At 38.2% G+C, this 27,115-nt stretch overlaps 1 protein-coding gene across 6 annotated transcripts in view; it reads right to left on the minus strand.

The window, feature by feature from the left end:
- Positions 1 to 27,115, minus strand: part of KCNT2 (potassium sodium-activated channel subfamily T member 2) — a 287,270-nt gene that overhangs the window by 141,417 nt on the left and 118,738 nt on the right. For all 6 annotated transcript variants that reach the window (XM_034779504.1, XM_034779503.1, XM_034779501.1 and 3 more), the window contains exon 10: positions 928 to 1,108. In XM_034779504.1, coding sequence (XP_034635395.1) covers positions 928 to 1,108 — 181 coding nt within the window. The remainder of the gene's footprint in view (positions 1 to 927; positions 1,109 to 27,115) is intronic.

The raw sequence follows: 27,115 nt of genomic DNA on the forward strand, positions 1-27,115 counted from the left end.
GCTAAAAGAAACATCATGTTCTGTCCCTGCTGCTCCTGGAGAACTGCTGGTTTTTTGGTATTGACTATGGCAGCAGTTGAACTGGACTTCAATAAGTGGCACTTTTCCCTCTACCACCTTAATCAGCATCCCCTGGTTCACAATAAATTCTGCTTTGAGATCCTAATAAAGGGAACGCTAGGGATCAATACGATATGCAATGTATCTGGAATAATTTAAATACATAAAAGCATTACTTCAATGGAGTAATATCGACATGTTTTATATACAATTAGTACCAATAATGCACCATGCATATACCATTTCAACTTCGAAGCTCCATACAAGCTAGCTAATGTTCACAACAATCCAATGAGACTGGAGTGTTTTCTTATCCACATTCTACTGGGGCAGGGATGTTAAGTGATTCAGTGTCGGAGCAATGATAAGAGCTGGCCCCCAGTCCTGTGCTCAGACCAGTACACAAAGCCCTTTTCTCCCCTTGAGGTGTCACTCTGAAGCGGAAAATGCTAGGAATAGCTAAGTGTTTGGAGAAAGCTTTGGCTGCTGGTTAGTTTTGCTGCTATTATTTAAGTTCACAATAAAGGTAAATCCCAGCATGAGGGTAAATTTGGACAACACACAGTGTCTGTATGTTCTTTGGTGTCTGATGGGAGCCAGCAGCTTCTACGAGGATTTGAAAACTTGTTAGCTCCTCTCATTTTAGCATATATAAACCATATGCACATTTATTTTACAAACAAGGAGACAAATAAGAAAGCTCCAACTCTGCATAAAATGAAGAAGCATACAAGTTGGTGTACTTTTTTTTTTTTTTTTTGACATTACATACACAGTAAGGACAGTTGCAAGATATATTTCAAGATAATACAGTCTTTTCCCCAAAACTGCCCCAACTCTTCCAAATGGAAAACAATCAGAGTTTACCTGTATGGGCAACACCACAAGGGCAACACAGATCATAATGACAACCAGCAGTTTTGAAGGCCAGATCTTGGGTGTAACATCCCCAAAGCCCACAGTGGAGAATGTCACTATGCAGAAATAAAGGGAGTCAAAGAGAGTCAACTTGTTTCCTGCTCGCTCCAGATGCTGAATTCCGCAAATACTATGTAAAAAAGAATGAATAAAGAAATGAAAAATAAAACTAGTACCTGGAATAAATCCAAAGTGTTATGACTGTCTTACTAGCAAGGAGAATTATTTTCTGAAAATGCATATATTACTTCGCAAAGAAGAGAAAATGTTGGTTCAAAGCAAAAGTCTTTTAAAAATTGTATTTAAACGTCATTTATTCATAATAAAGTTCTAACTGTTATCTTGGAATAAGGATAAAATGATAGTTAATTACGCATTGTGTTTTAAAAATATGAGTTTTAAATTTGTTGCCTTTCAATTTAATTCAATATCCCCTTGCTATTGTATTATAAGAACAAATAAATGGGAGCACATCTTACCTTTATAAAATGTATCTAAGGATACAAACTTTAAAGCCAGATTCTACTACCCTTACTCATGCTGAGTAATACCTGACTGTATGAGTAGTCCAACTGAACTCAACAGGTCTACATGTGGAATATGGTTCTATTAATTGTAAGTAAGAATGGCAGAACCTGGTCTTTAGGTTTGTTTGGTTTTCAGTTTACTTTCATATTGATTTGGGTGTCTTTAAAATGTCTGAAAGATTTCTACTGGTTACAATGAGCTTCCCAAGTTCAAAGATAGGGATTATCTGTGAATTTAGCAGAATCCTTTACACCAGTGGAGCTCTTTAACGGCACCTGCTGTACAGAGCATCTCTGAGCTTGCATATTAGTGATCCCATCCTCCTAGGAGGCTGTTGATTGTCTTTCTGTTTTAAAGGTAGTTTCTAAATAATGCCATATTTCTCAGTCATAATTCTACTGTACATCAAAGATGATTTCTTGGCATAGGATATCTAATTGGCCACAATTGACCATTAAGAACTCCCAGGTAAAAAAACTTTAATCATCAGGCAGGCCCTGTGTTTATAACAATGTTAGCAGTTCTTTTTCTGTTCTCCAGAAATAATTTACTAGTGGGCAGTAGCATTTCCATAACATATGGATGAGATCCCCAGTTTCCTCTTCACTGTTCTAGCATTTGTAGTTTTCACACATCCCAAAATGTTCTGAAGATGATTTTTTGTTGGATAAATTTCAACCTTCAGTCATTGGCTGCATTTGTATTCCTACACACTTTGTTCCAGATTTTTTCACTGAGGTGGTAGTTCAGATCTTTCCTCCATACTCTCATTAGTTTGTCCCTTTTAAGTTTTAGTTATAGAAAAGAATTCTTGAAGCAGTAGTTTTCTGTCTTAAAATAGGTTCTGAAAAGTTAATAAAGGGAACTGTGGAAATGCCATTCCAGTGAAGATGGATAGTTAACTTTCCTACCTTAGATCAATTATAAGTTTTAATCATAGACTGTTTTTCAGGCTATTTGGGTCAGGCTACTTTTTAGTGTTATTTTTAAATACTGGAGTACGCAGAGAGAGATCCATTCATGGAAATATTATAATGTTAAAAACATTGCTCCCTTACTTTGCATATGTCTTGGCATCTACAGTGTGATTTAAAGCTCTTTGCTTTTAGCATTGACCACTCCGAGGCTTTGCTGTTATTGAATGAAGTTCATCAGGAGCTGAGATCCTACACCATACCTTGTGCATTTTTTAAGCCTGATAGTGGGGCTTGACCTTTGCCTCAGAGAGTGAAGCATCAAAAGGGCTGTGTGATTAGCACTTATACAGACCTAGTGGCCCATACCTTACCACATAGCGGTATACTAGAGCTATAGCTTCTTCTCCAGCCGATAGGCTAGAATGAATGTTTGTTGATTGGCTGTGTTGCAGCTCCACTATGGTGAGCTATATATGCCATCTGGTTCTGAAAGAGTTAATTGGAATGAGAGCATCCAACTAACCCCCCCCCTAGTCACACAGGAGGCTGGGCTAGGTTCAGTTAAGGGTGAGACCGAGCTGAGGAGGAACTGGGTGGTGATTATAAAGCCAAAAAACTGGGAGCAGAAGGAGACTATAAGGAGAAAAGGAAGGAACTCTGTTGTCCCTCTCTTGGCACTAGCAAATGTAGTGACTGGGAGGATCAAGGAGGAAGTCCAGGGGAAAGTAGGCGCTTACATCCTCTTTTGAGTAGGGAAGTCTGTCAGGAGGCCAGGAGAGACACGGAGAAGCTGCTGGGGTAGAACAAACTCTGATGATGAACCCTGATAAAAGAGCAGGATTGGGACTTCTAGGGAGAGAGTCCTGGTAGGTGTTCAGTGGAGACCAGAGCAGGGGAACTTAAGAAGCATCAAAGGTTAATCCTAAAGAGGGCAGAAATTGGTTTATTTGTACTTTTGGTTTGGGAATTTTGTTGGGGGATTTCAGGGGAGAGCTCTGCTGACGGGCTACAATAAGAAGAAATCCAGGGTGGCAGCAGAAAGGTGTCCAACAGAGCAGACTTTAGCTGCTAGTTATAGGGGTCCTCAACTGGAATCCAGTGTAATGGAAGGGCTTGGGTTTTCCTTCCAGCTACTGGGGAAGGTGGTATGTAATCCTGGCATAAAAGAATGACTTCTAAGAGCCCTGAGATGCAAGGATCACTGGGTTGAGAGCTGGGGTGAAGACTTAATGTACAGACATTGGACTCATGTTGTGTGGGACTTCATTAACCCAGAAGGAGTAGAATTAAAAGGTTATCTGGCCATAGGGCCGAGTTGTGATAAAAGACAGACCAGCACAGGATTGGTGGGAGCACTATAGAGGAAAGAACTGCTATGCTATGCCACACTCAGCCACACTCCTCCACAAGGGAAGGCGCTAGTGGTGAAGGTGCTCTTCAACAGCCATGGATTGCTTTTGAATTCTGGTGGTGGCATACAATTGTCTATGACAGTTATTCAGTGTTTTTCAATGGAAAGGCTAAAAATCACCCTTTCTGCTTTCATTAATTGACCATATGCACTAAAGTGAAAGTTCTAGAACATCTTTAAGATTGTGAATGTGTTTTTTTTTTAAGACTCTCATTTTTGTGAAGGCAATATTTTCTTGCTCCTCCCTGTAAGAGTCCCACTAACAATCAATGTTTTAGAAATACTTCAGATAGGAAGACTTGGATTTTGGTAAGAGGTTTTACTGTATTAACATTATACAGTAATGAATTTTAGTTGTCCCATCTGCCCAAATCAATTATCTTGACTGAGCTTAATGTAGTGGAGTGGTTACCGGCTCCTGCCCTGAGGGTTTAAAACAGCTGGTTTAAAACAGCTCTGGAGGAGGGCTGTGGAAGGGCAAGACGCCTGGGCTGAGTAGGAGGAAGCAGGCTCAGCTGGGGCCATGCCCCAATCAGGGCCCAGCTGGCCCTATAAAGGCTTGAGCCAGGTGTTCAAGCAGATAGTCTCTCTCTGCGTTCAGAGAGAGCAGGGCCTGGCTGCAGGGAGCTTAACCAGGTATCTGGAATGGAGATGGGCTGGGGAAAGGCCAAGGGAGACGGGGAGCTCCAGCCTAGGAAAGCCCCAGACTGCAGGCCTGGTAAGGCCTATTAGGTACTGGGTTGCAGAGGGAAGCCCACGGGTAGGCAGAGGCAGCAGGTCCAAACCCCTTTGCCTGTGATGAGTGGCTTATACACTGCAGACTACCCCAGTGAACGGGGGCTAAATGAGGACTGGCAGTAGCCAAGACTGAGGTTAAGTGGGGATAGTGGGTGAGGAGACCCTGAGACTAAGGGGTTACTGTCAAGGGAGCAGAACCCCAGAGAAAGGGGCACTCAGTCCGGGAGGGACACGGGGGCCAGCAGTAAGGTGGATCACTGGCCTGCAGAGGGCGCTCCTGGCTGGAAAATGAGCTAATTCCCAAGGATGACCAACAGGAGGTGCCACAGGGGTGGGTCCACACCCTTACACTTAACCACAATCAAGAATACACTCGCAGAAATTCTTGTCCCATTGAAATCAATAAGAATTTTGCCATTGACTTCAATGGGGCAAACATTTCACCTTCTGTCTCCAATCATAGCATTTTATCAAAACACCAGACATTCCCTCAAGCTATCATAATTATTTTGGCCCAAGTCCTCAAAAGTATTTAGGAGACTAAGAGCTTAACTCCCATTGATTAAATACCTTTTGAGGATCTGGGCCTTTGTGCCTAATCCAATGCCCACTAGTGTGAAGGGGAAATCCAAAGCAGTCTTTGGATCAGGCTTTCTGAGCGCTCTTGTGAGCTGTCTGGTGCCCTCAAGTCTCACTGAAGTCAATGGGAGTTGACTGTGCATAGCACCTTGAAGGATCAAGCTCTTTAGACCTAATATCAAACACTAATAGAGTTCTGCACTCTATTAACCTTCAGTGTCACCTAATCATGCATCAATCCTGGGCCCCAAAATTAAATCAATGCAAAAGGAGGTAACATTAAACTTTCAAACCCTCCTGAAGCAAGAAAAAATATTGTTTAATTTACTATTGTGGTTGGAATTGCCTTAGTTTTGCTATATACCAGAAAAGTTGCTCACAGCATTGCAGTACAACTGACTTTCAATAGATGGCTTTGTGGGTATATAGCTGCCAACAAAATTTGTCTATTTCCTCACATATTCCTCCATCACGAATATTATCCTTTAGTTTTTCATCTAGTACATCTGAATAAATATATCTCATGCCATGTCCTTATCTAATCAGGTTATCTTGGTTCGCTACACTTCTGGGAGGGCATAGTGGGAGCTAGTGGTTGACTAGGATACCGAAATCTGTAAGAGGCTTAATTACTCAGCTTTCCAAAACGTACTTATATACCTGAGTGCTTTATGCAACTAATACTTCCAAAAAGTGTCCCGTTTTTCTTACTATACAATTTTAATATTAAGCATTGTTTCAGAAGATAAAAAGGGATAATTTTCAGCTTATCATATCAGTGTTCTACTTCCTTTTATACATTTAAACATAATACATCAAGCTACATCTTCATAATGGTTTTTAACTTTTACCACTGAAAAAGATTAAAATGAAAAGTAGCATCATAATATTCAGATTTGCTGGTCCAAGACAAACAATAATGAAGAAATCCCTGGCCAGGGATGATTGTTAACAGAACAATCATGAAGCAAAAGATTATTGAAACTTGCAATACCTTCCACTGGTTGAGAAAATGAGTTATAGTAGTGGCTGATTAGACAGAAAATATCCAACTTAAAAATGTGTGGCCTGATTCCCCACTTTTTTATAGCAGTTTTATGCTTCTGTAAACTCTGTTTCAGTGGAGTTACCAGTTTAAATTCTATTGAAATGAATAGCGTGAAACCAGTTTCACAGAGGAGACTCAAGCTTTTAATTAGAAAAACAAAGACAAAAGTCTCAATAAAAGAGATGTATACCAAAGAGAAAAGAATTCAAAAATATAAAGAACAAAACAAAGTACAATTTAAACATCTACAATAATTTCAACTAAACGGGAAAAGTTAAACATGACACCTGTAATCTCTAAAGATTAGGAAAGATAGTCATGTTTAGATAACCATTTGAACTTTGAAAAGTTCAATGTCATCATTTACTGGAACTTTTATCTATTTCCTGGGAACTGTTTGTGCTTATTTTTCTGTGCCACAACCTTGTCAATCTTTTTAAAAGTACACACCTTGGAACTAGTATGAAACCCAATTTAAAAAAGATGAAAGTGGAGAACTGCCTAAAGGCATAAAAGAAAAATATAAAACACAGGAGTTGATGTCTAACACATAAGAACTAATTTTCCAGACTACAGCAGAAGAAAGGGGAACAAGTTGATTCTGCCTCCTGACTTTAGTGAATGTCTCTGTTTCTTGGGGGTGGAAAAGGGAAGAGAGGGAAGTTTGGTTTGGGCAAGGTTCCACCAGTCTTCTGCTTTGACACAGCTATAGTAGCTCAAATCTTGGATAGCCCTCTATGGGAGGATCACCCCAGTGCAGTGGATCCCACAATGGTGTACAGTAGTACAGTGACTCCTACACTATTTATTCTCTTTGCAGCCAGCACTGGGAGACTGGTCAGGGAAAAGGAAGCCTGACCAGTGCTTCCCTGCACCCATATATCCTTGACTGCCATTGGCAGCTGCAATAAATTAGAGTAGCCTGAAGGATGCTGTAGTTTACCGCCTGGGACAGGCTTCGTATACAGATCCAGTAAGAGAGCGCTAAAGTACCTTAAAGCCATTTTTACATGCATGCTTTTCCTGAGTTATGCTGTGAAGTCCTCTGTCATAGCCAAGGAATTGGGGCCAATGTTTTTAAACCTGGACCCTATATTTTGAGCTCACTAGCCTAATTCAGAACTAGTGTCCTATTGCAACAACTCTGCATTGTTCATATCATTCTGCCATACATTGTATAAATGAATAGATTACATGAATATCTTGTGAAAAATAAAAAGCAGAATGTAGCAGATTTCCATCTAATTTATGTAATATTCTTACCAAAAGGAATTTTGCAGTTGGTAAAACATCTTCCTGCAGAGCAGTTAAACTGTCCAGGTAAAGATACTTAAAAGCTCAGTACAATATGAAAAAACAAGCTTAGTGTTTTTTGTCTGACTTCCACTAATTTATGAGCATCCTGGAGATAGAAATCAATAACTGCTGAGGAGTAAAACAGTCCTCAGGAGGAAATCAGATTTAAACCATGCTGTTGTAAAAGCATGGGTGGAAAAGCTAATGACAGCAAGGACAATTTATATTAGACTTTTCTGATGTACTTATGTTGTCATGATTTATAATTAATTATAATGTGAGTGTGTAGTCTTTGGCAGATAAATCATTCAGGGAACCCTCAATGATATACAATCTAAATAATGCAGAAAAGGATTACATTAAAAAAATTAAGAATGGGGAAGGAGATACCGGAGGACAAGGGTTACAACAAGAGCTGGTCAAATAATGAAAAAGAAATTGCAAATAATTCAGAAAAAAAATCAAATTTCATCACAAATTATTTACAGCAAATAATTAAACCAGCTCTGCATCAGTAAAAGACTTACACTTATTGCTCCCATGCATCTTGCTAATAGCAGTGCCACCCATATTTTGCAGAGAGATGTGATAAATATATTGTGTCTCTTGGTGCCTCAACTTCCCTCTCCTCACTAACCTTTCTCCTCCCAAGACTTATTTTAACATTCCAAATTTGTATCTGGATGTGGGCCGTTGCAAGAATTTCCCAGAGAGTGGGACAGACACCTTCCCTCTGCATGTTTTGTGTGTGTTATACTAATTGCTAGCCCAAAATGCTTAGAAAGGAAACCTTTTACATGGAACAGCTAAAAAACAAACCACAGAACTGTGAAGACACTTTATCATCATATTCTCAGGTATTCATTTAGAAGTAAATAAAACACAATACAGTCTCAGCCAACTTGATGATAAACCGTATGCTGCTGCTGAGAAGAACCCACAAACTCTTGGATGCTTAAAGATAGGCATATTTATGTTGGCCTTTGTTTTTATAATGATTCCCCACTTTTTCTATCCTTGGAAGAAAAATGTATACGGATACTCTTAGTTAGTAATATATAGGTGTATGGTCACTGACTAGACTGCAAATTTGTACAAAGCACTGACTGGTGAGTATGGGCCGGATGCTATTCTTGTTGAAATAAATGGGAGGTTTTTAACTGACTCACTGAGAAGTAGGATCTGACCCTAAATGTAAGTACTAGCTTGGTGACTGGGCCTGAAATGGCAATAGGTTAAAGTGCACTACAGAACTTTTAGTGTGTGGTAGAAGGCTCTGCACAGCCACTTAGTGTATGACATGCCAGGGTGTAAATCTATAGCATGGCAACTTACTGTGCACTAAGAATCATTCTGTAGTCCACATTAATGAAAATATCCCATTGAAACCAATGGGAATTTTCCGTGAGCAAAGGCTTCAGAGATTAGACTGCCAAAGAGCACTGATATTAGACCAGGTTAATCATTTAATTGCCCAACAAGACCATTTGTCATGTTTGCATTATTGATTTTAATGTTCCAATGAAATCTTCATGTATACAGGATAGGTTTTCCTTTCTTTACAGGAACATTAGCAGACCACCCTCAGGTTATGGGGGGGAATATGGGGCATATTCATGGAGTCAATAACATTTAATACACACATGAATTGAAGTAGATGTTTGTCTAACATCACCTAGAGCCCAAAGTTGCACCAGAAGCTGATGATGACCTCCCAGGGAATGGAAACTAGGCACCTAAGGAATACTTTGTCTGCAGTGTTGGTAACCTCCAGCTTTAATCAAAGTTTGGAAGAGATCTGTTCTGAAACTTTGCAATCATCCCCCAGGAGAAAAAAGAGGTTTTATTTTTTAACTAATCTCCTCCCCTCCCAATTTAATATTATCTTAAAGGCTATGGGGCTTCACTGTCAGCTCCAAGAGGCATGGCAAGTGCAATGGGAGCACAGCCACTGCACCTCATTTGAACAGTGCAGCAGATCTGCTCAGCTGGCCAGAAAGTCTAATGCTGGTGGTAGCCTGTGCAACCCTTGCATTTAGAGGAGTGCAGGGGCCACATTATACCTGGCCCCTGACTTGGTGTTCACAGATGGAATGCTCTTTTCTCTCTCCCTAAATTCTTATGCCGGAGCCCATTGCTGTAGTATGTGAGCACTTCTGTAGTATCTAAACCGACCCTTCCTCTGGCACGTTCATGCAGGGACAGATGCTTACCTTACATTTTAAATGACACATGAATCTCTCTATATAATATTTACAGAATCAGTTTAAATCTAGACCCATTAGATGTTTCATAGCAGCTGGATCCATTAACTCTCAAGTTATCCTTGGTGTAAGTCCACTTTAACCATTGATATCAACTGAATTACATGACTAATTAACTCAGTCAATGGCTCTACCAGATAAATAAATAGTTTAAGCTAAGTTATAATTTATTATTTATAGAGAATGTCCTCTGAACTCTGTTTTCTTCAATAATCCACTACTGTGTGTTTTATGATTTGCTCCTACACAGCCACTATGTGAAGAAATTAACTAACAAAACAAATTTCCTGATATAGGCTAATATCTTTTGATGTTGGTGTAAACAAAGAAGGAATTAAACAAAAGAAAAGAATTTGCTAGGGACCAATAAATTATTGGGGGGGGGGAAAGGGGGAGAATCCATGGGGAATCATCTAATAGGAGGAAATTGGTGCTGACAGCTCAATAACTGAATTTTTCAGCTAGTGAATGCCAAATGTTTCAAATTTTTGCCAATAATAATAATAAAGCCTTCCAGTTTTTGGATTGAGTTGGATGAAAATGGAATTTTGTGAATATTTCCATTTTGTTGAAAACCCATTTCCCATCAAACAATATAAAAGATATTTTGACTAGCTTGAGTAGACATGTAAATTCTGAAATTGTATAGTGACAAAAATATAAATTTGAAAAGTATTTAAATCAAGTGGCAGAATTTTTTATTAATGACAGCGCTGTGCCTAAGTCTTGCACAGGTAGATTTTTAAGCCTGTGTGGATCACTTTTCAGTATCAGGGCTTTAAACAAGGGATTAATAACATAAAAGCCATCCAGTAATAAACTGTAATTATCTACCTCTTCTCCAGTCAGTCTTATTCCATGCAATATCTTAAGAAGAAACCCACTAAACTTATACCCTTAACCATTTTTAGTCAGCAGAAAAGGAAAGGGTTTGCTTCCCACAAGGATCCTGGTGACTGCAGCGTTATGCACTGAAAACTACTAATGACTAACTCTCCCAACCACAAAAATGCAGGATATGGAGGTCTCTCTCTTAATTTTCAGTTAGAGTCATATGATTTCCTATTAAGCCTTTCCATCTTTCTTCTGCAACTCTCTGGTGCGGCTTCATCAGAAATTCTGTGTAAAACTCCGTATTTTTCAAAGCAGCTTTTCCTTTCACAGATATCTTTTCTCACTTAAAGACATACAACTGTATTGATTTTGGGGGGGGAGGGGCACAACAGAGGGCATAGGGCAATCCAAAGTGCACCTAAGGGAATAGAACGATACCCATTGACTTCACTAGGCTTTGTATCAGGCCTTAATAGTCTAATGGGGTTGCATGAGTTTCTCAAGGAAGCAGCATTCCTCAAAAAGGATACTCCAACAAGTATTAAATAGCATCTCCTTAGGCTAATTTCAGAATTGACAGGTGGCGAAATGTTCAGATGCTGATTCTGTCATTCTATTTTAACTACAAGGGCCACTCCCTGCTACTTCCAGCAGTCTGGCACCATCATGATTGCTTAATCACGGCATCCTCCATGCCCAGTGTTGTCCGCTTCAAGGGACAACTATCTTCTTATTCAGCTGTAATGGGTCTACCAGAGCAGTGGTTTTCAATCTGTGGTCCATGGACCCCTGGGGGTCCGCAGACCATGCCTAAGATTTCCAAAGGTGTCCACACCTCCATTCAAAAAGTTTTTTTGTTCAAGTATGGCTACTTTTAAATCTGTTATAGAATGTCCAGGGAGATTGAAGTGTTCTCCTACTGGCTTTTGTATGTTACCAAAAAAACTTCAAAAACAGACTTCAAAGAGAAACTGCAGAACTAAAATTCATTTGCAAATTTAACACCATTAATTTGGGCTTTAATAGGGATTGGGAGTGGCCTGCTCACTACAAAAGCAACTTTCCCTCTCTTGGCAGTGACACCTCCTCATCAATTAATGGGAGTGGACTACGTCCACCCTGATTGAATTGGCCCTGTTAACCCTGGTAAGGTAACTCCTTTCTCTTCATGTGTCAGTATAATAATGCCTGCATCTGTAATTTTCACTCCATGCATCTGAAGAAGTGAGTTTTTTATCCACGAAAGCTTATGCCCAAATAAATCTGTTAGTCTTTAAGGTGCCACTGGACTCATTGTTTTTGTATCAGTTTAGTTACTTTATGGCATTTTGCAGTCAGATTTTGTTAGTCTTGTAAGATTTTTCCATTTCTTATTGGAAACATTAATTCTAATTTCTAGAGAAGACTGGCAAAACTGCACTGGATAAAAGTTAATTATATAATGGCTGTTTTGTGTTTTTTTTCCTCTACATTCTCCAATTTCAATATGAACATTTTCAGACAGCTCTGTTAATAACTAATGTTTATAACAGCTGAACTTGAAAGATCAAGTTCTACTAGTAAATCATGTGACTTCCAGCAATTGCAGATCTGACTGTTAAACAGAATGGCCATGTAGTGAAATGATCATCTTGAATAAATATTTGCTGAAATTGACTGACCCTTCCTGATCATGCTGAGAAAATAGAAGTAAAGCCATGGTAAAACAAACTCTGGTTAGTGGCATTGCACAAGTACACTGGGATAAATTCTGTCCCCAGGTATATCTAAACAAAAGGATCTGTACACACATTAGTGAATAAGCAATAGCAATCAAGAAATTATGTGTAGTTTCACTGAATGTGTGGCTTTGTATGTACAGTGAACCATAACTGTAAACCATAACTGTAAATTCTATAGTATTTAGACTCTGGTTCTGCAAATTCCATGTGTGGATCCTGTGTGTGTTGAGAACCGCACGGATTCATAGACTGACCTATAGTCATATGACAAGTCAGTGGCAATGCAGGAAATAGAAATGTCTCCTGTGCATTAACCATTAGACAATACTCTCCGTGTACAGAGTGACTAAATAGGTAATGTTACATGCATGTCCTTTCTGAGAAGGTATTAGTATATAATCTAACTTTGGCAGTAAAAGCCATGTTGGGTTTAAAGCATCGTGGAAGCCTTTAGAAGTTCGAAGTCAAACTTCAAATTCAGTAAGTAATTCAGATTTGATATGCTTAGACTATTCATATTGCCTCTGGAGGGTGTGGCAGTACTTAGACAAGCCACCCACACATTCAGTATAGGAGTTAAATATATTTAATTCAATTAACTACTGAAGTGTTCATTTTCCAAATATTTGTTAAGTGTGTGTGTAAGGAATCAGTGTAATTAAGGTATATAGATTCCTGACACAAATCGAGAGGACAGATGCATCATTTAGGACATCATAAGCTGACTTTCTGGTAACAAAATATATAGTACAGAACCAAGTCTTGGTTATAGAATTGTGCTCAAGATGTAAACTTTGACAGAAAAAACAACCATGTTTCTAGCCCTTATGGTTGCAAATTGTAAAATGTGAACTGATTGCAAATTAATACAGTGATGTCTGCAGCAATAGCTCTGAGCAGTGTGGTCAGTGCGTCTGCAGCAATAGCTCTGAGCAGTGTGTCAGTGCGGTGAGATTTTTGAAATTTTAAAGATGACAATCTCTCCTATTGAAGTTGTTGCATTGTGTATACATAATTCAATATTCATTGGACCATAGAGACCAACTATATAGTCCAGTGGTAAAAGCACTCACCTGAGAGATGGAAGTACAAGCTCTTGCTCCAAATCAGGCAGAGCAGGGATTTGAAAACTGGTCTCCCCCATCCCAGGTAAGTGTACCTAGTCAGTAGGCTATCATGGGGTGGCTTTGGGGGAAGAAGGTGCTGCCCTGCCTTAGATGCCTAACTCCACGAGAGGGTTATGGCTGTGAATCCCAAGAAGAGATAAGTATCTCCTTCCAGCCCACAGTTAGGGCCCTAACTACCTTTAAGGTGTGTGGTTTAGGCCTTGCCCCCTCTCATCAGCATTTCTTACTGGCTAGCTCAGGCAGCTCCCTGCTCAGCTTCTTGGCTTCTGGAATCCCTTTCTTAGGGGGCCTAACTCTCCCCATGCATTGTATAAGGAGCCAGGGCATCTAACTTGGGCTGAAGATTCCACTGTGCTTTGTGGATCTAGCCCACAGTTGCTTTCCTACCCTTTCCTCAGTAGGCACTGTTCCATCTCACATAAGGATCTGGCCTGGTAACATTACAGCCCATTTAAGGAGTGGAAAGATTATTTACTCCCTGGTCCCACAAGGCACCTCTACAAAGTTTCTTCTTGTGAGAAAATTTACCTTTTCCTTCGCACTAATTCTCAGATGCTGTCTATCTAGTATATGACATCTGTAGGACACCCATCAGTATAGTGCCTATGATACTGGCCTCATGTAACCTAGGGAGGATGGTTGATGGGTAATCAGAGAGTAGTGGTGGTTAGTTTTGTATAATTTTGGGGGGGATGTATATAGTAATCTGTAGATTATGCTCATGTTGTCAGTTATTAATGCTTTGGGGACACTGTACTAAATGGGGAAAATAGTTATTTAATATGTCAGACTAAAGGAATGACAAATTGCCTAGAAGTCAAGAAGTGAAAGGGGAAACAAGAATGAAAACCATAGATGGTAACGTGCTAACCAACATTTGGAACTGCCAATTAAAATAAGAACTGAATTGAGGAGACTCCTTTGTTTCATTGTCCCACTAATCTAGACTGTGTCGGGTGTGTGTGTGGGGGAGGGGGGTAAAGGGCATTCAGCAGTGAAATCTATTAACTATTTTTCCCATTATGAAATCCTCTTTGTACTTTCAGCTTTAGCTAAACTATTTGAGTTCACTGCCACAATGCACTTTGGTGCATTGAGATCTGTCTGTCTCTGTTATTCCTATGAAATTCTACAAACTTCTGTGATCATAAGAAATGCTTGAGCTAAAAGCCTCCTGGTTTGAATGAAGGATGCAACTTCCCCTGTGCAGCCTGACCCAGTTTCTATTTTTTTGACTTTGCATTCTGCAATATTGTCTTGTGCACTCAAAATAGTTTGTGTACTTGAGGATCTGTCCATTGTGTACTGGACCATTTTTAACTATAAATTCTTTTGTACTTGGATTTTTAATTATTCAGATCAGTGTGCAAAGCTATGACAGGTGTTTACAATAAAACAAATAAACACAAATGAAGAAATGTATATTTAAATCCTCGAAGTGTCTTTGTGACCCATACAAACCACCCAGTGCATTATGGGATATCTATAGTGAATCAGGAAATACCAAGCGGTTTTCACACATGGAGGAAAAAAGATATTTTAAAAAGATGTATTTCTGTGCTGAATTCACGCCCAGAAGCTGGTAATTTCAGGGCAGAAATCTGTATTTAACTTAGTTTTTACATTGCAGTTCAACTTTAAAGGAGAACATTAGCAAACCAAAGAGACTTTGAGGGAGGAATTAAACATACGTAATAAAGGCAAAGTGACATTGCAAAATGTGACATGACCATTCTCCCAAATGTATCTGATGCTGTCTATTTGAAATCTGTTTTAATTCTCTTCTATATAAGATATTTACAGAGAAATGTCCTGGCCTAGGGTTATAAAACCTTTCAATAAAATCATTGTTGCTTGATTCATTTTGATTACAGATAAAGTACTGAGAGGCCCAAGGCTTATAGAAGATTATATCTGCAGTTAAGAAAATGATAAAGTTAAATTGAGCCGTTAATCTTTTTAAGAATTATATGTTGCCTTTTCAAAAAGATTAAAGGCAAAAAAGTTAATGAAACACTGAGAACTGTAATAATGGGTCAGATTCTCAGATGGTGGAAATCAACATCACTCCATTGATGTCAATGGAGAGAGATAAATTTCCACCTACTAAGGCACTTCTTCAAAGTGCTTGCAGTGTTATCTGTAGCCCACCACTGCCTGGTATAATATGAAGGAGTGCAATATATTCTCACTGTTTAAAAATTATTTAAAAATACCCAACTGAATTAAAATGACTGTTCCAAGCTATCTAATTAAACTTAATTGCAAATATGATTTCCAAAGTATAAATTGTGGGGTTTTAAAAATGTTTGTACACCATCTATTGACTGCAAACTGATTTAAAGGTGGTATCTTACTACATCAATCACCTTGTTCTTGGCAAGTTTTAAAACTGTTAAAGTTTGGATATGAAAATTTTGTTTTGGTTGGTTTTTTTTTTTTTTTTTTTTTTAAGAAATTTGCTTGAATCATAAATGTTTGACTACTAAAAGCTAGTGATTTTCTTTTTTTTAAATCATGACACACTGAGTATTCTGATATCCATAATTGAGTTACGTCCACTATTAGGAGGACCACTTTTATTCTGACATCCTGATTTACATCCTTATATTCACCTTTGTGCCATATGGCTTGGCTGAAAAAGATTTGACTCATGCAGATCTCTTCAGAATTGTTCTTGCCTTGTCAACTACAGCTAGCGTGAATTTTATTTCTTTTTGGTTAAAAAAATCCATTTTTGTTGAAAATGAAATGTTTAAAAATGTTAACTTACATTTTTTTTCTTGTGGGAAATGTTCATTGATTTCAAAACAAAACTTTTGCAGAAAATGCACATTTCTGGAAAATCTCAAAACTTTGAATTTCAAAATTTTGTTTCAGATTTTAGTTTATTGGGATTTTCATATACTTTCACTACATATTATGCATAACCATTACCGACAGGTCATACTATGACACAATAGCTGAAATCATCTTTTTTTATCATTATTATTTTTAAAATAATTAAGGGTGGTTCTTTAGTACTGATTAAAAGATCTTATCTGTGGCAGAATATTTGGACAAAGCAAACACACAAGGTCTTGATTACAACTCGAGTATTGATTTTGCAAATGCTCCAAAATCTTTTTTTTTTTTTTTTTTGCATTATACAACCAGGTCTAGTTAACACAAAAATCTGAAGGGTGGGAAAATAAACAATTTTATTTTGACTTTCCCTGCACAGTTCTTCACATTTACTTTCTTGTTTTCACTGCATAATAATGAGCTTGCAAAATATAGGAGTCTGTCTAATTTGTTGATATAAATACTCTGTAAACTGCAAAGCAAATTAATTAAAAGCACTCATTCTGTGTCTCTTGTTTTCACACAAATAAACAATCATTGATTAAGGTTTGTATTATATGTGAGCCATCCATTCTTTATGATAAATGCTTCAAGACAGTGGAAGGTTAATAGAATTTAGTCAATTAAAATGCTTTGAAAATATTATGGAGCAAAAGAGTTTTGTATAGCATGGTAAAGTCGAGCAGAACAAGAAAATATATCCAGTTATAGGAATTTGTAATGGAATTAATACCATTAAATATCCATGCCCCTTATATGATTTCCTAACCCTTTTGTAATGTCTTGGTGATCATACTGATTTACACAGTGGCTGCAAAATGTAATTAGGCATGGTATTCTGTGCCCAGAGGAACTGGCAATTTGATTTCATGCCTGTTATTAAGTCTTCACTGTGCAAAATCAACCCACATCTTGTACTTAAGTATTTACTGAATGAATACCAATTAGTTTTGTTTTCTCAATTGCTATGACTCAGTCATTTGAACTATTATGTATGTGTATATAAAACTGTGCACAAATGCTGTAGAAATGTACAACATAGCAAAATCTGAAATATTTTAGGCTCTGATTCTACAAAGTACTTAAGTACGTGCCTAACTTTAAGCTTGTGTTTAAGTTCCATTGAGTTCAGTGGGACTTATGCTTAACTGTAAGTGCAGGTTTGTGCTTAGGTGTTTTGCTGAACTGGGGCTTTAATATACATGTGATACTAAGCAATGAAAACATCTAGATGGGGAGGGTTGTGGGGGCTTTTGAGTTGTTTTTTTCCGGGGGGGGGGGAATGAGGAGGAGATATAGATTTCTCTTAATCACAGTATTGTCAACCATCCTTGAAGGTTGGTACCTGTACATTTCATATACCAGCCTCCTGTTTCTTGATGTAGTGACTGGAAGAATCTTTATTTTAAAAGATTGCTTTCAGTAATTTATAAAAGAGGTCAGACTAGATGATCACAATGGTCCCTTCTGGCCTTGGAATATCTGAATATGTTAACAGTGCTAGAAGTGCACATTCACTGGTGCTGAGCTCACTCAAAATCATTTTGTACTACTTTTTAGAATGACCTGGCAGAACAAGTGGTTGAGTCCATAAATGTTGCTAAAGATGTACATTTAAATCTACAAGAAATGACCAGAAATAGCAGAGACCATTATACATTGCTACATGGGAACTTTACTCTTTATTTAACTTATCCAAGGCTTACTTTTTAATGTAACTTAATCATGTAACAGCATCAACATTTTTATTTATGTATTTATCGTTAGCTGGCAGAGTATCATGGCAGTGTAGGTGGCAGCCCATGATCAGGAGAATGCTGTGGCTTCCCTTTTCCATCAGGTCATATTAAAATATATAGAAAGATACTGAGCTGGCACACAATGAATGCCTCATTTTGATGCATATCAGAGTGATCTGGGGTTTGTCGTGCTGTTGCAACATTTCAGAGAAACCAGATGGAAGGAATGAAACTTTGAGATGTTTCCACAAATCTCACAGGATGTCTAAAAGTATCACACTGTTTGCTGTTTTAAATATTTGCCTGAATAATTTTGTGTAAGGAGATAATATATACCCTGTAAGTGTCTGCTGCACAAATAACTGTAGCAACATTGAAGGCTATGTGTTCATAACTTTATTCTGTGATATATAACGGCCTAAACCATCAATTCCACATTTAGAAACTGAGGAAGCATAAAAGTCTACATTTTAAAGGTCAGAGTCAACTCCTCTCTGTGATGGGGCTAACTTCCATCACTTGTTAAATGAGGGGTTAAGGCACCTGTGACTGATTACCTTCTGGTGTGAGGGGGAAGAGTTAAGTAAGGGTCATTAGGCACCTGAGCCTTATAAGGAAGCTAAGGGAACTTAGTAGGGGAGAGATTGCAATGGAGGCAGGACTTTTCTGTGGACTCAACCTCTCAGAGAGTTGGCTAGCTCAAGAGAGTCAGAAGAGCATAGGTGCTGCTGTAACCCTCCTTCCCCCCCAGCTTGAAGTGGTTTCCATCATGTACAGGGTTTACAGTTTGGTTCAATAGCTCTCAGCACCCCCACTATACAAATTGTTCCAGCACTCCTGCAGAACAATCGGAGGGTGTAGGAAGAAACTAGAGGCCAAAGGGAAACTGTTAAATACAAGCTGTGTGGAAGCAGTACAAGGGGGTTTGAGGATAGGAGGTGAACCAGGGAAACAGCATCATGTCCAAGAAGCAGACCTAGTTACTTAATACAGAATCCCTGGGCCAGACCCCAAGTAGAGGGTAGGTCTGGTTTCCCTACCAGCACTAAGGAAGGCATAGGAAGCCCAATGGAAGAAACATTGAACTCTCAGTGGGGCTGAAGACTGCCTACCCCTCTCCCCAACAAGAATGGGTTGAGGAATAGCCCAGGACAGGGGCTAAAGACTCTTTTCTGTTGGGACATTTTGTGAACTTTCAAGTTGGACCTTTTTGTTACCCAGAAGGGGACAGAACTTCATGTGACTTGGCGACAGGGCTGAGCCATGGAAGACCTAGTTAGAAGCAGATGGTTGCGGCACTGGAGACAAGGGCCCTTGCAGAATAACACACTGACACAAGAAGGAGCTTCGGGTGGTAAGTAAACAGCCTGACACATTGTTAATAAGGGGCTTTTTGTTGACAAAATCCCTGTTACACTGTAAGTAGTTTGTCAATTTGTTATGAATCAGTCAGTGAAAGAAATGTTTTGATGTTTGCATGCTCATGGCTTTTGGAACAAAGGTGAGTTGTTATAATTTCAAGTCAAAATTGAGTTTTAAATAGTAAAGCAGCATTGGAATTAGTCATCCCCAGTAAACATGCCACTCTGTCAGTTGGTGTCTAAAATGATATCAATTCTTTCTATTTGTTGCCAATACATAATCCGATCTGAAATTTAATACCTTCATGTAATGAGTGATATGAAAAACACAGTAGCACTCACTGCTGTTAAATTGTCCTATGGCTGGTACCTGCAACCAACCCTACCTTCTGTCTGTCCTGGCAAACCAAAAAATTAAACCAAAGATCTTCTACTCATATTTTGGTACAATATTTTGCTATGTCCAGACTTTGATTGCAGTCCAGATCTATTTTTGTTCCCACATCTTAGCTCATAGAATGTACTCCTGCCTGTCTCACTTATGAGTGCAATCAATTCCTTCGGTACCTGAGAAGTGTTCTCCTCTCCCCCATTCCCACCCACTTGGCTTCTCTTTCCTTCATTGCTTGATGGACTACCAATTCTAATTTTTACTAAATGCTCCCATATTACATCATATTATATACCATCAGCCTGATTTTTGCCCTTATTTACATCAATGTAACTACACTAACTTCAATAGTTACTCCTAATTTACCTTGTCTAAATTAGAACAGAATTGGGCCCTGTCAATGGCCTCCAGCCATGCTACCTTGTGCTGCAATCCTATGAGAGCTGATAAAGAAGGAATAGGTCAGTCCTTGGCAGTTCCTGGGAAGCCTTCAATCCACATGCTGCAGGAAGTAGTGTTGATGATTTGGTGATCTTACTGCTGAGTCAGTACTAAAAAGCCCCTCCCCCCCACACACACACACACAATGTTGTAGTAGGGATCAGTGTGGTTGCTCAATGTGTCAGCTTTTTGATAAACTTAACACTAAAGTGTCTGTGGCTTTCCAAGTCTGCATAATTTTTTTAGCCAAACCAAATGTCCTGGCCCAATCCCAGTTTGGGTAAATACATTCTACCCACCAAAAACCGAAACTTCTATTTGGATATAATACTGATTTCCACATCCTTTTGTAAATGACTAGATGAAATCAGGCATAACAGAAGCAGATGTTCCTCAAGATTTCATTTCTAAAGGCCCAAATGGGATGCCATATATGCTGACTTGGGAAACTGGGAAACATTCATCATCCTTTTCTTTAAAAAAAAAATTGAAATTAATAGTCTCCCTTCTGAGACTTTTCTCCCGGAGACTTCGTTCACCATTCAGCAAATACCCAGACCCTTGTGATAGAGTTTGGATACCTTCCATAGTAGATACCTACTCTTATGCTCACCAGTGTGCACTTGCTTGGATTTAAAAAAATCCAATAGATACTTACAATGACATTCAAAGTTTCCTGCTCATACCTCAGAAAGCAACGTGACTAAAGGCTGGATATCTGCTTACAGTCACAGTTGGTGCTGGAAGGAGATCTCAAGGAGGGAAAGCCTCTAGAATGAATTCTTGCTGACTCAGCTAGAAATTCTCACAAGGGGGGGAGGAAGGGGAACAGATCCCTGGAATGCACACACAATTGGCACCTCTGCCACTCTGGAGAGGGCACAGCAGGTGCTCTGACCAGTGGGACATGTGTAGGGACATGGCTATTGCCCTACTTGGGCCACCCTCCTTTGAGATGGTTAGAACCACCACTGCTGCTAGCTGTAGTGGAACTGCAGTTCTGAGCTACATTATGGAACATATCATAATTTCGGTTCTTAAAGCAGAATACATTATTGATTTTAAATGGGCAGTTCTGCTTAGAAACTGATGTTTTGAAATAGCCCTGGGTAGAAGCACAGAGATAATTCTTTGTATTTTCTCCCTCCCCCACTCATGAACACCTGCACAGGTCCAACCACTATATATATATATATATATATATATATTAGGGCTGTCAAGCGAATAAAAATATTAATCGTGATTAATCGCGCAATTAAACAATAATAGAATACCATTTATTTAAACATTTTGGGATGTTTTCTACATTTTCAAACACATTGATTTCAATTACAACACAAAATACAAAGTGTACAGTGTTCACTTTATATGTTTGATTACAAGTATTTTCACTGTAAAAAAACAAAAATAGTATTTTTCAATTCACTTAATACCAGTATTGTAGTGCAGTCTCTTTATCGTGAAAGTGCAACTTAAATATGTAGAATTTTATTTAAAAAAAAAAAACACCCTGCATTCAAAAATAAAACACGTTAAAATTTTAGAACCTGCAAGTCCACTCAGTACTACTTTTTGTTCAGCCAATCACTCACACAAACAAGTTTGTTTACATTTGCAGGAGATAATGCTGCCCGCCTCTTGTTTACAATGTTACCTTAAAGTGAGAACAGGCACTCTCATGGCACTGTTGTAGCCAGCATCCCAAGATGTTTACATGCCAGATGCACTAAAGCAGTGGTTCTCAAACTTTTGTACTGGTGACCCCTTTCACACAGCAAGTCTCTGAGTGTGACCTCTCCCCTTATAAATTAAAACCACCTTTTTATATATAATACCATTATAAATGCTGGAGGCAAAGCGGGGTTTGGGGTGGAAGCTGACAGCTCGTGACCCCTCCATGTAATAACCTTGTGTCCCAACCCCCAGTTTGAGAACTCCTGCACTAAAGATTCATATGTCCCTTCATGCTTCCGTTACCATTCCAGGGGATATGCATCCATGCTGATGACAGGTTCTGTTTGATAACAATCCAAAGTAGTGCAGACTGACACATGTTCATTTTCATTATCTGAGTCAGATGCCACAAGCAGAAGGTTGATTTTCTTTTTTTGGTGGTTTGGGTTCTGTCATTTCCACATCGGAGTGTTGCTCTTTTAAGACTTCTGAAAGCATGCTCCACACCTCGTCCTCTCAGATTTTGGAAGGCACTTCAGATTCTTAAACCTTGGGTCAAGTGGTGTAGCTATCTTTAGAAATCTAACATTGGAACCTTCTTTGCATTTTGTCAAATTTGCGGTGAAAGTGTTCTTAAAACGAACAACATGTGCTGGGTCATCATTCGAGACTGTTCTAACATGAAATACACGGCAGAATCTAGGTAAAACACTGCAGGGGACATACAATTCTCCCCCAAGGAGTTCAGTCACAAATTTAATTAATGCATTGTTTTTTTAATGAGCGTCATCAGCAAGGAAGCATGTTCTCTGGAATTGTGGCCAAAGCATGTAAATACCTTGCAATGACAGCTACAAAAGTGCCATGCAAATGCCTGTTCTCACTTTCTGGTGACATTGTAAATAAGAAGAGGGCAGCATTGTCTCCTGTAAATGTAAACAAACTTGTTTGTCTGAGCGATTGGCTGAACAAAAAGTAGGATTGAGTGGACTTGTAGGCTCTGAAGTTTTACATTGTTTTGTTTTTGAGTGCAGTTATGTAAAAAAACAAATCTACATTTGTAAGTTGCACTTTCACGACAGAGATTGCATTACAGTACTTGTATGAGGTGAATTGAAAAGTACTATTTCTTTTGTTTATCATTTTTACAGTGCAAATATTTGTAATAATAAATAATATACACTTTTATTTCAGTTAAAACACAGAATACAATAATATATAATGAAAATGTAGAAAAACCTTCAAAATCTTTAATAAATTTCAATTGGTATATTGTTTAACAGTGTGATTAAAACTGCGATTAATCGTGATTAATTTTTTTAATCATAATTATTTTTTTTGAGTTAATGGTGTGAGTTGACTGTGATTAATCAACAGCCCTAATATATATATTGCAGTTCACGAGAGTCAATACACTGTTATTTAGCATGTTCACTGAAATCTGAGCGCCATTTTTGTATCACTTGAGGGTTTGCTAAGTAGTTCTGTGGTGCTTGATTGAGGATGCTGATTGTGAAGTAGTCTCTGGATCTTACTTTTCCTTTGGTGGTGGTGTTTGAACACAATGAATACAAACAGGTTGTCAGACAGGAGCCAGGGAGGCTGATAAACGTCAAGTGACATAGCTGAGATTAATGTGATTGGTTACATCCACTGCTGGACAAAAGGACTTGATAAATGGTATGTTAAAAGTTATTGAAATCTAGTGCTGTCACTTCACTCATTCTGACTGCTGACTCTCTCATGCCCTCTTATCAGACACAGAGCACAACTTCCATTTAGAATGGGATACAAGGAAACCATTCCACTAAATAGTAATCATTATACATCTTAAGAACAGAAGCTAGGAGTTTCAGAGGCTCTTACGAGCCCAGCTCCCATAGAGTCAAACTCCCATCATTCAGAGTTAATCAGAAGCGGCAGTACAAAGATCCCACTAGTCTAGCACCTATGGATCTGCTATTGTATGTGACTGTAGGAGAAACCATTTAGCTGGCCTTGAAGATAGGGATATATATTGCAGTAGTAGTATAGCAAGAAGTTCAATGACAGATGAAATAGAGGGTGTGCAAGAAGCTAATTTTGTCATTACTTTTCTATCTAGAAACCAAACCCACCACCTGATACAGGTCCAATATGACTTTTAAGTGTGAGCATATAGACCAAATCTTATTTCAGGTTTAAAAAAAAATTACAAATTTTTTACCCTCTGATTCCATTCGTTTTCCTCTTCATTCAGTGGCCCAAATTTTGGGAGTGTGTATGTATTCCAAATGTATCTGAATTGTATGTATTCAAGAAAAGTAATATAGTTAGATGAGTTGGGGAGGGAGGTATTCAAATTTCTGAATTCCTATTCAAATCTATATTGCCTAGTTTCGTTGCCTGAATCAAAATGTATCTGAAATTCAGCTTGGTGCTATTGATATCCAAACTAGCAGGTGGCTTGCTACCTATATTAGAACATCAAGAAAGCCTCGATTGTCACTTGAAGAGATCATGCATCACAGAAAGCGCCTATTCAGCTCCTAGCTTGAATCAAAAAGAAACTCCTCTATCAAACTGTCTTAGTTAATTTAATGTTTCTCTTAATTTCAAGAAAGTGGACAATTGTTTATTGTTAATCTCCTATTGACTCTATAAAGTAAAAAGATGCTGTAAGCTACAGCTTCCAGAGCTGTTGCTTGGGTTTTCTATTTGTACTTCAGTGTTAGGGTAGACAAAGATGACTGCCACAATATATATTAGTTAGAAAGTACTTTTGATTTATATACTGTAAATCTGTATAAGCCTGAGCCACAGCCCACTGAAGTAGTTACCACTGACTTCATTTGCCTCTGGATCCAGCTATGTCAAAAGCAGAAACAAAGAATTCCCCATAAGGGGCATTAACAAAGATTTTTGACCAGTGTTGTTAGATCTTAGAAATAACCACATGGAAACCTCTAAAGAGAGTAAGAAAGGAAATATTATGCACCACCAAATTAATAACTGAAATTACATGACATCAACCTACAATTATGTAAGTTTCTATGGAAACCATGTTTGGTAGGTACCCTATCTGATTCGCTTTCCATACTTTCCGCTTCCTGACTTTACTGCACAATAGAATACATGTTCCCTGAATTACTCTTTAAATGGCTTGAACTAAAAAGACGTATACATATTTAAATGTTTAAAATGTAAAATTATACCACATCATTCAAAAGAAAGAGGCATTCAGAACAAAAGGAATGGCATTACACGCATTAAAATCTTGCTAGTCTATCAAATTGAAATGGTACGGGGTTAACACAAGAACTAACCTGGTTTCTGTACTAAATTTACAAGCTGCTACATTGTGTAGCTATTAAAGTCATTGGGACTACTGATGTGAGCAAGTTCACATCAAAATTAATAAGTGTTGCACAACCTAGCCCTAAGTTTCTAATACACTAATTATGTGCATGTTCCACCAAATCCTATTAAGACAAAACTCCCATTGAAATCACTGGGAGTTTTGCCTGCATATAGCCCAGATTGTAAACTCTTCGGGGCAGTGACAGACTTCCTATGTCTCTGTACAGTTTTTAGTACAAGGGGCCGTAATCTTCATTGTGTGTTTTGAGTGCTATTATAATAAAATAAATAGTAGGCTCACCCAGTATTTTTTCAAGGAGAGATCATAGAGAAGTTAATGAAAGAATGTTGGTATTATTCGTTGATGAGGTCACAATATAATGGACTATATGTCTACTAGAAAAATGTATACCCCATTCTAGTTGTGAACTGTATTACTGTTTAGCATGATAGTTTATCTGGAAACCTCATATTAGCAGTATACATGTTTATCAGTGAGATATATTATGCAATCTAAGTGATTATGAGGAAATGGATGTGCATATTGTGAATGGTTCCATGTTAGAACTGAAAGGGAGTTTATTGTGGAAGTGCATAGTCTCAGTTCATTGTTGTTTTAATTTTTTCTTCATTGCACTAAAAAATATACTTAAGCAACCTACACTCTATTTCCCCCCCCTAGAGAATACCAATAGAACTAGTCTTCAGATTCAGTGCAATATATGGTCATGGCTTTATATTTTGTCCTTTTTACTTTTTCTACAAAGCAATTTAAGGAACGAGAAGCAATTTAGGAAATTTCCGCATGTTAAATCTCTTTTATTCACAGGGAATGTACAACTTCAAATTATGTAATGAATTTGGCAAACTGACCTGCAACATTTAATAGCAAAATGAATTGTTATCCTAAAATAAAATACATTTGATGCAATATTGTAAATTAAGACCAGATTACATACACATGATCTGTTTTTTAAATGTAATTCAAATATTAAAATCTATACAGCCAACAAATGTGAATGTACAACAAACTGGATAACAGCATTAAAGTGCACTTTTCCAGGACTTGTGTCAAAGTTTCTGGTTGATAACACTTTCTACTTCCACTTTGTGTGTTTCATCCAGGACCTCAAAATACAAATAAAAACCTGCATCTGGCAGTAAAATGACTGGAAATGTCAGAGCTGGATCATGCCTAACTTTCAAACTGTTCAGCTCTGTTACAATGGTGTTCATTTTAAGTTGCAACATTCTAAAAAATGCAGAATGAGGTGATAGGAGTAGGGGGACTAGAGAAACTAAAGCACAAGGAAAACATCAGGACTCTAATGATGCCATTAATCATTCGATTAAAATAGCTTGCCTCCAGTCAACAGTACTCATTCTTTCAAGCTGTCCCTTTTTAAGGGGTTTTTCATCTAGTGTCTAGATCAGTAACTTGAGTTCAGAAAACTGTAGCACTTTGCATATTAATAATCATTAAATAAAGGATGCTAACACTCAGAAATGCTAGCTAACTCCTGAACTCTTACTGAGACCTGCATGAAATTACAGTTGACCTAGCTACTTATTTCAGAGTAGCAGCCATGTTAGTCTGTAGCCGCAAAAAGAAGAACAGGAGTACTTGTGGCACCTTAGAGACTAACAAATTTATTAGAGCATAAGCTTTCGTGGACTACAGCCCACTTCTTCGGATGCATATAGAATGGAACATATATTGAGGAGATATATATACACACATACAGAGAGCATAAACAGGTGGGAGGCCAACTCTGAGAGGCCAATTAATTAAGAGAAAAAAAACTTTTGAAGTGATAATCAAGCTAGCCCAGTACAGACAGTTTGATAATAAGTGTGAGAGTACTTACAAGGGGAGATAGAGTCA

This window comes from Trachemys scripta, chromosome 8 (assembly GCF_013100865.1).
Source record: "Trachemys scripta elegans isolate TJP31775 chromosome 8, CAS_Tse_1.0, whole genome shotgun sequence".
In the NCBI taxonomy this organism is placed as follows: Eukaryota; Metazoa; Chordata; order Testudines; family Emydidae; genus Trachemys; species Trachemys scripta.